This window comes from Boleophthalmus pectinirostris, unplaced genomic scaffold, assembly GCF_026225935.1.
Source record: "Boleophthalmus pectinirostris isolate CB_2022bp ecotype Guang Dong unplaced genomic scaffold, ASM2622593v1 HiC_scaffold_2088, whole genome shotgun sequence".
NCBI classification, from domain to species: domain Eukaryota; kingdom Metazoa; phylum Chordata; class Actinopteri; order Gobiiformes; family Gobiidae; genus Boleophthalmus; species Boleophthalmus pectinirostris.
The window spans coordinates 3307-17087 of NW_026571173.1; the positions used below are offsets into that span (position 1 = coordinate 3307).

The 13781-nt window shown below is 38.0% G+C and overlaps 1 protein-coding gene across 2 annotated transcripts; it reads left to right on the top strand.

The window, feature by feature from the left end:
- Window positions 1–1402: 1402 nt before the first annotated feature.
- Window positions 1403–6506, top strand: LOC110163130 (30S ribosomal protein S16-like). Of its 2 annotated transcripts, XM_055156890.1 has the most exons (5): window positions 1403–1527; window positions 1727–1905; window positions 2339–2393; window positions 3257–3371; window positions 4721–6506. In XM_055156890.1, the coding sequence occupies exons 1-5, from the start codon at window positions 1500–1502 to the stop codon at window positions 4953–4955; spliced, it is 612 nt and encodes a 203-aa protein (XP_055012865.1). In that variant the 5' UTR covers window positions 1403–1499; the 3' UTR covers window positions 4956–6506. The 2 variants fall into 2 exon arrangements, with proteins under 2 accessions (XP_055012865.1, XP_020783722.1); XM_020928063.2 differs by lacking the exon at window positions 1403–1527 and having other exon boundaries at window positions 1612–1905.
- The last annotated feature ends 7275 nt before the right edge of the window (window positions 6507–13781 follow it).

A 13781-nucleotide genomic window follows, 5' to 3' on the forward strand; every position in this document is an offset into this window, starting at 1 on the left:
GACAGAAGTGGAAAAAGTATAGAAGTACAGATTTTCATAATTCATGTGTTGTAAGCTTTTAAGTAAGGTGCACTGACATATTGCATGACTGTATGTCATGGAATATTTACTGTCTGACATTTGCTGTTCTACATGTTGAGGTTTTTGCTTTTGCTGGAATCTTTCACAGCACTTGCATCATATAATTATAGGTGTTTTATGACTTAATTAAATATCTCAAACACCATCTATGATGAAGATACAGCCAAATAAAAGCTTTTAAAATTTGCCTTTTCTTAGTTCAAGAAAAAAATAACTTTATACAGTTTAGTACATTGACTGTCATATTTTTCACACCAAACACAACCAAAGAAAAGATTTGGCTTTCCAAGTAGCATCAGATCTGAATCAACTATATGTATCATTTTCACTGTAGTTTTAAACAAGAAATTATCCAAAGAAGGACAAAAAGTGGATAAAATAAACTCTAAATCAGGCAAAAAACACAAGAGCAGTCCAAGTATTACCCAACAGAACTTGGTGCACATACCACAGTTTGAGAAACACTGGCATAATAGAAAAATTACAGCCAAATTCCGCTTACCTGTCAGTTTATTCAAGTTCTCTGTGACTTCACCCTTTGTTTTTTCAGCTTCACCCTATAGAAACAACAGAATTAAAGAATAAATCATTGTTACCAGGCTGACTTTGATAGTCTGTAGCCTTTACAGTAAAAAGAAAGAAACTGAAAGCATTTTGATTAACTGGGCCAGTGGTTCACCTTTTCCTTGTTGCACGTGTTGATATTTTCCTCCCAAGCAGTTTTCTCTTTTTGGAGGGTTTCCTTTTTCGTCTTCAGGTTCTGCGTCTCTGTGATCATTGACATCATTTGTGGTCTGACTCCCAGCATAGTCTTTTTCATCTCGGAGACTGTATTTTCATATCTTGAGATTTGCATAGTTTTCTCTTCTGTCGAACTCTTCAGACGTTTAAGGATAAACTCCTGACGCACGGCTTGGGAAATCATTACGGCCATCACAGCCGCACACGCCACGCACAAGAAAATTAACAGCTTCATTGTGCTACCATGTAATCCGCGAAATACAGAAACTGGTCACCTTAAAATCATATCCTCTCGCTTGTCTACCACTATGCACCTGTTGCTCCTCACCTGTCTCTACGTAACTTGTTAAACTTGCTCATCAGGAAAGGCTCGACTGACTCTGCGTCCGTCTTACCTGTTTCCACGATAACTTTAATCGCCACTAAGCGACCGTCTAAAGAGAGCTTAACCTCACGCAGCTGGTTGGGTGGAATCTTAATTTTTTACCACTGTCAAATAGCCTATGAAAGTATCCTTCCTGTTTTGGCAGCCGACTAAATTTTTATTTATTTATTGTTTTTGCTCAGCCAAACTATACAGGTGTCACGATCCAATTACGCGTTCAGGTTCCGGATAGGGGCGTGCGTTTGGGGGAAGGAAAATCGTGATTGGCTGTCTTGGATACACAGCCCTAATTATGCGAGGTGCCCAGTCCAGACAGACAGGTAAAGGAAGAGCGTCTTAAATTCGAATGTTTTTAATTTAACTTTTGGGTTTTCCATAGGAAGACGATCACTCTTGTACCAAACATGAAGGCACAAATTCTGTTACCAGTTTCTATTGCGATTTCCGTGGCTTCGTTTGCGCTTATGAAAATTCGTATACCAGAGATAGTTTCACATGAAAAAAGGATTTCGATTCTAGACGTGAAGTTGCGGGTGTCAGAGGGCATGGTGGCGGAGTACGAGAAGGAGAAACAAAGCACCGAGAGCCGAATGCAGATGGAGAAGACTGCGCAAGAGCAGCTCCAAAAGGAACTGACTGAACTGTCCACGGCCTCGAACACGAAGAAAACAGAGCTAGATGCGTGTATGGGGCAGAAGGTGAGTTTATGTTTATTGTGGCACAAATGTAAAAACAACACCACTATATGCAAAAACAAAATGTTATCTCAAGCCACTAGTTAACCATTGTGCCATCAGTGATGGTGGACAGCACACATGCTCGTGATCTTGGATAGGCCTATAGGCGTATTATTGCTTGATTTGCTTGAAATGCTCTTTGGTATTTGTCTGAGATCCAGAATATACACTTCTCCAATACTTTACGAAGATGTGAGTCTGGTCATTGGTGACCCAATTTTCAAATGTGCGTGATTGACAGGTGACTCTGATATAAATCAAGGGTCATGTCAGTGCATTTCCTTACCTCAAACCAATTTTATATAGAAAAGACCCTGCAACTCTGAGCTTTGAAGTCATAAATTTAGGCCTGAATAAATAATCAATCTTTATTTTTTTTTTTTTACACTGACAGAAAACAGTGACAGATGAAATTGCTTCAGCGCAAGAGCAATTAAAAACATTCCAAGGTAAGTTGTTAAACCTCTATCTATCTATCACATTATTCTTTCACAATATTAGAACCTTAACCGTTGCCATAGTAATTTACAGATCCAAATTACATTTTCTTTTCTTTAGAATTGGAAGTACTCAAAATGTCAGCTTATAGTTAACAAAAGATGGCAGTATTTCAAATGATTTGAGGGGTTTATTTTTAGCACATTCATGAACATACAGCCTGGCTGTAGGTTCTGGTTAAATTTACTAACAAAATCTCTTAAAATCTGTGTGAAATACTTTTACACATTTTTGAACGGACACTTCAATGCCTTTAATTATTATTATTATTATTATTATTTTATATTTTTTTACTTTAGCAGCAAAATTGAGTACTTCATCCGCCACTTGCAAATACTGTCCTGTTTAGTGAACAGCATTTGATTAGAGACGTAACAATAACCAAAATATCACAATATTGTACTGTCAAAAGTCTCTCAGTACTACGGTGGGCTGTCACAATATATCAAATTACAAGTCTCTTTAATGAACTTAAATTCATTGTCATAGTACAGCAATAGCTAAAAACAGATGGAACTACATAGACCATGATTCTTTGCTCTGTTTCAGTGCAGACTTTATGAAGAAATAACTATAATTAAGCACTTTTACATTTTAGCGCTTTGGATTATGACAGAAATAAAATCTTGTCAATGCATTTTAAAAAAAGTAAAAGTAGCATATTCACAATTTGGTGCGCCTCCACAAAATATCGCCATAAAATATCGTGAATATATTGTACTGAGAGATTCAGATGTCGTTACATCCTTACAAATGGTGCTTGCATGTAAAAAATGTCTACATCAGGTGTACTAAAATGCGTCTCACTTGACAGATCAGAGCGCGAAGGAGAAGACGGCCTGGGAAGCAGAGATTGCAGCTCTTAAAGAGAACCTCAATACACAAAGTCCCATTTGTAACTACCTTAAACCAGGATCCTCAGTGCAAGGGTACGTGTTTACTTAATCTTTACAATATAATTACTCACCATTAATATTCCCTGTGGTGGTGTGATGCTAAGAGAAGGCACTGCTCTGTCTGAAGCTTTGTCTGAAGCTCTTTTGCTCAAGTAAGGCTTTAATCTGATCTTTGTTTTAACATAATCTGACCATAAAGAACTGACTTCGTGGTGTGAGAGGATTTGTGGTGTGGTTGTGGTTTTTCAGTCAGTTACTCTCATCTTTTTTTGTTGAACTTAAACATCTAAACTAGGGCCCGACCGATATGGTTTTTATTGTGGCCGATATGATACCGATTAAATGGGAGTCAGAGCTGCCGATAGCCGATATAATCGCTGGTATATTTAGTGATGTAAAAATTCACTGTTAATCTTGAATTGTAAAAAAAAACAAAAACTGAGGTTTGGCTCTAGTGGATTTTAAATTGGGACCCATCACTACTAGCTAGTAAAGAAAGTAAACTACCGCTATTAGCCTTTAGCTGTAAATGTGTGCGTGCCAATATAATTAATTATATGTGGAAATGTCATCATTCACACTTCTATTCATAGCTCATTTACGTATCAATGCAGGTCCAGTAACAAATATACGGCCAATGTAGTCAAAGAGAAAACAGCCTGTTTATGTGCGGGAGCTACAGCAGCTAATCGCTAACCAATGAGAAAGAACCAAAACTAGCTTCAAAATCAACACATTTCCAACACTCACCGCTTACACAGGCTCCTCCTCACATCACAAGTCTGCACTAATAAATGTCCATTTAATCCTGACTCAAACTGAGTGTCCATAAAAATAATATAATCTCAGTGTTGCGCACATGGATCTGTGTCTGCGGGTGTAAACAAACACACGTGACTGACGTGACTCTGGGGGTGTGTTCAGGGACAGTACGGACACACACACAGACAAATGACTCCGCAGATAAATACTGATGCGGAGTCACATATTAGGACATTTATCTGTCTGTAAATTGGATTAAATGAGCATAATGACATGCAACATATGTATTGGCCATATCGGCAAGATTTAGGCCGATCGCCGATATGTTTTCAGGTGCCAACTGATATATAAGTCAGGCCCTAATCTAAACAGGACCATAACTGCTCATATTGAACACAGGCTCATGAACATGTGTTGTTATAAATCCATTTTGTATTTTTTCAAGAGTTTTCAGGCAATCTTAAACTTTTTTTTTTGTTTGTGTTTGGTAATGTGTGCGTTGTCTCCATGGTAACTGCTAAACATTCCTCCATAGCTGTACATGTGGAACACTCCCAGTGTGAATTCACAGCAAAAGATCAATTCATGTTTAATAACTTTCTGTGTCTGCACTTGTGCAGTTGTCCGGAGAAGAAAGAAGAGCCAAAACCAAATGCAGAGCAACCAAAGCCCGAGCCCCCCAAAGCTGAAGAAGCTAAACCAGATGCCCCGAAACCAGATGCTCCAAAACCAGAGGAACCTAAAGCAGATGCCCCAAAACCAGAGGAACCTAAAGCAGATGCCCCAAAACCAGAGGAGCCTAAACAAGAAGCACAAAATCCAGAAGCCGTCAAACCAGAAGCTCCTAAACAATAAAACCTTATGTTTCCTCATCATAAACAGACCTGGATTTGTGTTTTGTTTCATTCACACATTTTTAACACACAAATCCATCATATGCTTAGTTCTTCCCCTTTACTCCATACACTTTCACATACTGAGAATAATTTGGATGATTTTAGCCCATGACATCACAACGTGGAACAGAGCATTTACAGATTTGTAGATGTAGACTAATAATAAAGGATTACTCAAATGTGTGTGAAATAAACAAAACACAACTCCAGGTATGTTTTTGAGAAGGTAACAACATTATAACACGACCTAAAGCTCACAAGAATCCATTTTGTGTATTGTAGGACCTTTGAAAGGAAATAGCTCTTTGTACAACAGCGCCAAGATGCACACTCAAAATCAGAGCATTATGAGAACTTTTGAGTGAAAATGACTTGATGATTTTATGGTGAACCTATTTCTTTCTGATTACTACAAAAAACATTCCCTGCTAGTGCAAAGAAAGGTAAACACAATAGTTATTAAACCTGAAAAAGTAATGTTCTTTCTATGATTTATTAAAGATAAGAGGATATAATCATTATCGTGACAGGACAATTAACAACCCGAATTCTGACTTAACATGCTGTTGGTCATTATCCAGCCATAATTCTTTAAAAAATATTTATTTTTGTGAGACTGGGCCATAAACTCAGTAAGATTTATTAGTTGGGAGCTGTTGTGTCTCATAGGTTGTTGGTATTCTTGAAATTGAATGGTTTCATTTCAGATTGAGAGTGGGGGTCTATGTAACTCTAAAAAATGTAATTTACTATTTTGGAAGAAATTAAGACATATAACTTAAACTTAGTCAGACATGGAGTATAAAAGCTCTTACCTCAAAATATTACTCGAGTATTGGAATTAAGCATGATATAGTAAAATTATAGTTAAAGGTACAATTCTAAAAGTTACTGAAGTAAATGTAAATTGCTACCACCCACATTTGAATATGCTGCAATTCAGAAACATGGAAGTTTGGTTTTATATAACCCAAAATGTTGGTTTATGTATGCAGTTTACTATGTCGTTGTTATAATGTTGTTTAATATGTTTAAAAAAGGAAAAAAAAAAGATCTCTTCATTCAGTCCTGGCTGGCATGTGACATTTAAAATATATATCCAGTAAGTTTTATGTTAGAAAAGTACTGGCAAGTTTGTCAACACCCCTTGCATCCTGAGGGGTAGTTTCAAAGATCGTTGCTTTGTCTATGTGGTGTTTTGCCATGGGGTAGTAATCTGTACTTTGTGTTTTAAAGGCATATTAATGTTCAGTCAGTCTGTCACGGAAAAGGTGCTACATCTCCCTTACATAAAAAGCACATTCAGAACAGGAGACAAAACGATGTCTATGTACAGGGCGAGCATGTTAAGCAAACACTAACCTGTATCCTGTTGTGAAGTCAATTATTAAAGAGGTGAAGAGAAACAGCCAAAGTTATTATTAGTTTATATAGCGTAGTGATATGTGTTGTGTGTGTCAATGAAAACAATTCAAACTAATTGTGAATAAAATAATTTATCTTAATATGAGCACTTTGAGTAAGTTGTATTTACATTTCATAAGCCAACTGCCATGTTTGCTTCATTGGTAATACAAAGTGTAAAGAAACTAGTCAAATATGATAAATTTGTCAAGTTAAAAAACAAATCCACCAAAATAAGTCATGCTAGATGAAAATATTCTTGTGCAGTTATTTTTTCTGTAATTTCTGAACATTTTAATGAAAACATTTAAATGAATTGTCCCCTTTCACGCTATTGAAGCCAATACTGCCACCCCATCTGTTGGACTGTCCCGGGCAAATGCTCCCTCCAGGCTCAAAGGCAATCACAAGCCATTATTCTGCCCCAGTAGTCCCACAAGGTCAACCCTGAAAGGGAGAGGGGACAGGCGGGAATGCAGTCCAGAGGTGGTGGCGCACTCAGCTACATGACAACTGTGAATCCATGGAGTTATCCAGGAGTTACTGACACTAACACACGGCAAGTCTTAAAGGTGCACTGTGTAACTTTTTCCGTGGAGAGTCCGTTACCTTCTAGTCACATTCCTTTCCCAATAATGTCCTACAGCATGGAATTAAATCTACCTGTGATAAGCAGGTGTGTTGGTGTGATTGATCTGAGTTGTTTGACACATGGCCTTCAATGGAGTGTGTGCTATTCAGATGTGACTGTAAGGATTCAGGATTACACAGTGTCACAGGGAAACACATATTGACTAGACAGAGAAGAGAGAGCCTGCCCTGTCTCGCAATCCTCATATGAAAATATATGTATGTTTTTCCTGCTCTTTTCTTTGTGTCAGTGTGTAGTCGTCATTGAGGTAAAACATACACAAGATAAGAAAAGTAAGGAAAGTATTTGAGGGTATCCTTGAGTTTCGGAATGACTGCACATTAGGACGGTTAGGCCTGGGTATTATTAAGAAGTTGCCGATACAATACATACCTCGATACATAGGCCACGATATAATCCATATCTCGATACAGTGACCTTACAATTCGATACGATTCAATACGATATATTTCAAGTTGATTGGAAACAGTTTCATAAATATTAAAGGCTAAATCATGGCTGTGATACTAAAAGACTTTGTTAAAACACTTCTTGTGCAAAGTTCATATGAAACACAAACATTTTACTCATCAAAACAGTGAAAATGTCAAATGTGTCGCATAAACAAATTTTCTTCCTCTGAATAAGCAACAAAACTGTTGTGCTGTTACAAAATAATTTAGTAAAATATACCAAAAAAAATACTTTTGGAGATATATCAATAAAGGAGCCCACTATATCGATATTGTATCATCACATTAAATTATATGATATATCGATATTTCAATATTTTTGCACACCATTAAGGACGGTTGTCATAGAGATTAGCAAGATAAAAGTCCTTAAAGTCATGTCTAAAAAGTAAGCTGAAAGCCATAGTTTTGGATATTGCCAACATGTTCTTTGTTGCAATCCCTGATGAAAAAAGAAATGAATGGAGATGTTATGTTATTGATCCATTTCCATGAGGACAAGCAGATGATACCACCAGGTCAGATCTGAAGAGAGGCAACCCCGCTCACACTATGAATACTTGGTTTTCGAGGTATTTTAATAAACTTGCAAAAACACTTTTTTTCTGGGAGGACCACATTATCGCTCCTCACTGTGATGGGGGCCAGGGTCGGGTCGAACGTATCACAGAATTGTATGACCCTGACGACACAAAGTATATTCTTTGAAAACCGCCACACTTTCTTTACATCAGACAAACTGCATGGTCCTTACACTGAACAAAAAAATCCACTGCTCTTTGAAAACTCTGAATTTTCTGTCAGGTTTTTGTACTTTAACATGAGCCATTTTGCTGTCCTTATCTGCAGTACAGAACTCTGCGTGCGTTGACTGTCACTGCTTGATCTTGAGTTTGTCAGGTGACGAAAATTCGGCAGCAAATGTAAATAAAAAATCAATGTAAAACCCACTGCTATAGAGTAGACTGTGCTTTCTCCAAACATACAATACAATACAATACAAGATGCAGACGTGTTATTATTTACCACAAAGCCATTTTTAAAAAAGGCCATGACAACTTTTGAGGATTGCCTCATAGGGCCAGTTCAAGTGGTGAGGGGGTAGAGGGGCTGGGGGGCCGGTCAAAGGGGCGTGGAGGGCTACAGTTGGCCCGCAGGCCTTAGTTTGATGACCGCTGCTTTAACTGAATAAATTCAACAGATAGTTTAAACTTAGCATCTAAATGGAGACAGACACCACCAAAACAATTTACAGGTCACGTCTATGGAGAGGCGATCCCATTCACTGCAAGGTATTAACTGAATAAGTATATAAAGTAATAAAGTAATGTTTAAATGCATTACTATGGAACATTTCAGGTGAAGTTATTAGCTCACCATTGGAAATAAGCAGGCCTTAAGTTACACAGTGTACTTTTAATAGAATGTAGCAGCTAATATTGTCCCTTAAACAGTATTTTTTCATCGTATTTTGTACTAAACCACAGTTCATACGTAACCTTGACAAAAGCATTCGTCTTTCAGCTGTATAGATTTCCTCGGACTTGCTCGCTTCCACTCGCCATTGTTTTTAGACGCTCAATTTTTCAGCTACAAGTGTGGCAAAGCATAAAACCCACTGCTATAGAGTAGACTGTGCTTTCTCCAAACATACAATACAATACAATACAAAACAATAGAATACGTGAGCTGGGTGAATGAACCAGGAGCCCCTCGCACTCTCCAGTCAGTCTCCCCTTTAATGGAATGTGACCCAACAACATTCATACATATTCAGAGTGGGCCAATGAGAGATGGGTCTGTGGGTGGTGCTTTCAGGAGCAATGGGGAAACAGAAAATGTACAACAGTGCGTGGATTCTTGGCAGATTTAACCATAAGGATTTTTATAATTAATTCTATTCAGAAACATACCTGCAGTTATTTTATTTATTCATGCATGCTTCAGTAATCCTATTTAGTCCACCTGCCTCTAAAGGGCTCAAAATGCTTGTTCCCCTCTGGTGTATGTCTGGAAATTAGAATTTATGATGAAGCTGTACTGCCTTCGCTGGACTTGTTTTTATAATTTCAGTTCTGAAGTTGTGTTCACTTGCAGTATGAAAAAAAGCATATTTTTGTACCAGTGGACTTTGTAACTTTTCTGGTGGAGTGCCTGTCATGTGCCTCTCTCTTGCCTGGAATGTTCCACAGTATGGTATTAGACTTAATTATCTTTACAGAGACAGTAGGGGATGCCACAGGGCCAAGTTACATGGCAGATCTGTGGAGATGCAAGCCCACTCAAGATTGCATGTTCAATAAAAGGTCAATAAAAACCCATGTTATTGATTAAATGTAAGATGGATATGTTTAATGCCATACCGGGACATTCCAGACAAAATGATAACATCTCCATGGAGACAAGCAGGTGCACTAGCCCGATTCATCAGGTGGTTTCACTTCGTACAAACCGTCTGACCTCGCAGCATTAGAATTTTTTTCGCTTGACGGTAAGCGGATACTTTTTAAAATTTTGACCAATCGCTGCAATTTGGTCATGACGTATGTAATGTGCCACTAACGGGACTAACTGGTATATTAAGCTTTTCCCAAATCCATAGGAAGAAGGGCAATAACGCCTTCCTCCTTGGTCAAATTCACCAAACATTCTTTTTGTTCTGGCTTTAAATCTTCGATCGCGATCTCAGATTCATTGCCATCACAGAATGTATGACTCTTCGCTGATTGGCTGGTGCCCGGACTCGCTCATCTGGGGTTTTTGCGAACCATCTAGTGTATTCCAATTCCTGACCTAGTTTCTGGAGAGAAATGCAATTGAGCAGATGCACTAGGTGGCTAGGTGCACACCCTGAAACCAGAAATGTTACCAGTGCACATTTAAGTATATGCCAATATCCAATATTAACCGATACCGGTGTAGGGATTGAATTTTTTTTTATCCTGCAAGTGACAACTGGACAGTATTGTATGAATTAAAGTTCAAAGATGTTCCTGGGCCTACATTCACTTCACTTCATCACTAGGACACAAAACAATACAACAATCCCTTTTATTATTGTGTACATACACTTACAATGGGCAGGCGTCATTTATAGTGAATTTTATTTTGCCTCCAATTGTTTTTGCATTTCGCCCTACGCTTGTTTTTTGACAAGCTCTGTTACTTTTATAATGTTTGTGTTTTAATTCATTGTCCAACCAGGATATATCGGCTGAATCAATATCGTGGAATCAATACCCGCAAATATCCAGCAAATTTTCCTGGATTGGTGCTGATATTCGAAACCAGTATTCATATCAGTGCATCTCTACAAAAGAAATAATGCAGTAATGTACAGCCTTTTATCCTGGTAAGACATATGCACTTTGTAGTACATCCATGCACATGTAAACACTGTTGTGTTGCTGTAAATGCTAATATCTGACTGGTCCAGGCGTCAGAGCAGCCGGAGCTGTCATGTCATGTGCTGTTACACTTCCTCACAGCAGAGCACAGCCTCTTCTATTGATCCATGTGTCTACAAGGCCTTCACCAGTGCGATCAAACTCAAACCAACAAAGATGTAACAAGAAACGACTCTGCTCGGTTTGTGTTTGGTCCAGTGAAGTAATATTTGAATGGAAGAAATACAAAATGAAAGTATTAATCTTTCTAAACATAATGGTCCTATGTTATGCAAAATTGACTCTTGTTGCAGTTACCTCCTCAAACCTGGAGTTGTTTTGTTTCAACCCTTTATTATCAATCTGTCCCGAACTCAAATCATCTTAATGAGTGTGATGAAGGTACATGGAGTTGATAAGAAAGACTTTATAGCATGTAACAGGAATCTAGCACTGATAAATATGGGGAAGTTCAGGAGGTTGGTGGTTCATGTTGTGTTTAAATCCTGGAAGGAAGTTGGACAGGAAAGGAGAGGGAGTGTATTTATATTAGTAGGTCAAGGAGTGATTGGTTGAGAGGCCAAAATGATCTGATTAATTGACGGTGAAAGGTCGTCAAGAAATTATTAATACTCTGTAGCCTATGTCATCAACAGTCCCTATGTGAAGTAACTGTAGGCTCTGCTCTGTCTGAAGCTCTGTTACGCAATTTAGGCTTCAGTTTTTTAACACTGTCTGATGAAAGAGTTGACTTAGCAAGAACTACAACAGGTTGAGCTGTTAAAAAAGTTCCTCACACATTAAATTGCAGTCACAAGCAACAGTTTTTCAGTTAATCACTCCCAGAGGCTCCTGAAAATGTGTTTAAATCCATTTTGGCATTTTTTCTTGAGTTTTCATACTGTCAAAAACGGTCTAAGACATGGCTTGTGGATGTGTACATTACCATAGTACCTGCAGAACATTCCACCATAGGCATACATATAGAACAACCCCAGTGTGAATGTCACTGCAAAGTATCAATGACTGCAGCTGCTGTATGGATGATTTGACACCACTGGCTACAGACAGCGTGGCAACAGTGTCATATCTGAACCAAAAACCGAAATTTGTTAAAAGCTGAAAACAATGTCGGACTTGGACAAATATTTAGAACTTATGTTTGGGCTCGGGTTAGACTCTGACACATCAGCACGATAAGACATTTGAAATATAAAATTAAAAACAGCTTTTGGCTATATGTAGGTCGCCAATGGGCCTGTTTCTGTTGATTCAAGCATTCGTTTTTGTGATAAAAAAAAATTAACTGAAGATATTAGGCTACCAAAAGATTGTTCTTCCTGTGCACACGATTTGTTTATTGGTGTGACAACGTTGACTGATAAAATCGGACTTTCCACACAAACAATATCCTACGTGTGTCATTGGTAGGCAGATGAAAATAGTGTGATTTTAATTGTGTCAGGCTCGGTCAGACTCGGACACAAAAATCTTAATGCCTATTGGGCTCAGTTCGGATTGGATCACTGTTCTGTCGGACGAGGGCTGGTCTCGGACAGAAAATATCGTCTCAGTCCACACTCTATTAGCTACATGGTTTATTGGTGGATTAGTGTCTTTCTGTTACATTTTTGATAAAGCTCAAAATGATTATAAAACTGTCTTGGAAATGTCAGATTTTGCTTAGTTTTGATAGTTGTTCAAATGAATGTCTAGTTTCGATGTTAGTGTTAATACTGATTATTATCTCATTTCAAACTGCAGTTGTGGAGACAGTGCAGCTGCAGCCAGACACTTCTCCTGGAGGTGGAAATGCAGTATTCAAAGTCTAGCTATATCTATTCATAGCCCCAACCCGAGGACAGGCTATGTGCATTGTAACCCGGCTGTCCACTTTACCTTTTACTCCACATAACATTAAAGGTGCACTAAGTTTTTGGTTGATCGTCCATCACCTGCTTGTTTCTATATGTCATTGCTCTGTCTGGAATGTTCCACAGTATGACATTAAACAGCTCTACCTTACATTTATTCAATTACAGATGGTTGTATAACTCAAAAATACCTAAAAAAGACTGGTAACTTGGTCTAGTTTGGTCTCCATGAAGATGATACTGTGAAATATTTCGGACAAAGCAATAACATCTCCATACGGACCCTCTACCAGAAAAGTTACACAATGCACCTTTAAGTACAGTGTTTAAAGTGACCTTAATTATGTGGGTTTTAGCAGTAATTCATCTACAAAAGGTATTGACTGTGTTTGTGTATTTGGCTGCCTGAGTGGAGCCTCATCATTAAAAGTGATATTTTGCTGTGGTGTTGTTTTCCTTCTGACCCAGAGATTATGTGTGGTCAGAATGCTGTGTCTCAAATATCCCAGATTCTTTCCAAACAAAACCATTGCTTAATTTTGTGGAGTGCAGGCGTTCGGCATTTTATGACACTTTTGCTTCGGTAAATATTCCAACAGATGAAAAAGTATGTTTCTTTTTCAGGAATGTTGAGGCTGTCGGTGGATTTATTGGGATTCTTGTAAACTGAAAAGGATATATTTCTGTCGCCTGCTGACATGTATGGTTTTACTGACATTGGCGCAGACATTTTTCTAAACTGTCTGAATATGAGCACGTTCCTGTAAATATCCTGTACCCACATGAGTTTTAGACAGTTTGGTGAGTTCCAACATTGTACTTACCATTGATATGTGTAGAAATATATACTTCATGCAAAATATTGTACTGCAATTCTTTAGAACAATATATCAAATTACAACACTCTTCTGTTAAATTAATAGTTATAATGCAGCAATATAACTAAAAACAGAGGGAACTACATAGACCATGATCGTTTGCTTAGTTCAGTGCAGATGACATGAAGAAATAGCTGTT

Bases quoted from the DNA above. Each gene is read 5' to 3' on its own strand.
- LOC110163130 (XM_020928063.2), top strand. From the start codon at position 1,612: ATGAAGGCACAAATTCTGTTACCAGTTTCTATTGCGATTTCCGTGGCT. The intron at 2,394-3,256 runs GTAAGTTGTTAA...CTCACTTGACAG, and splicing joins GCAATTAAAAACATTCCAAG to ATCAGAGCGCGAAGGAGAAG. The intron at 3,372-4,720 runs GTACGTGTTTAC...GCACTTGTGCAG, and splicing joins CCAGGATCCTCAGTGCAAGG to TTGTCCGGAGAAGAAAGAAG.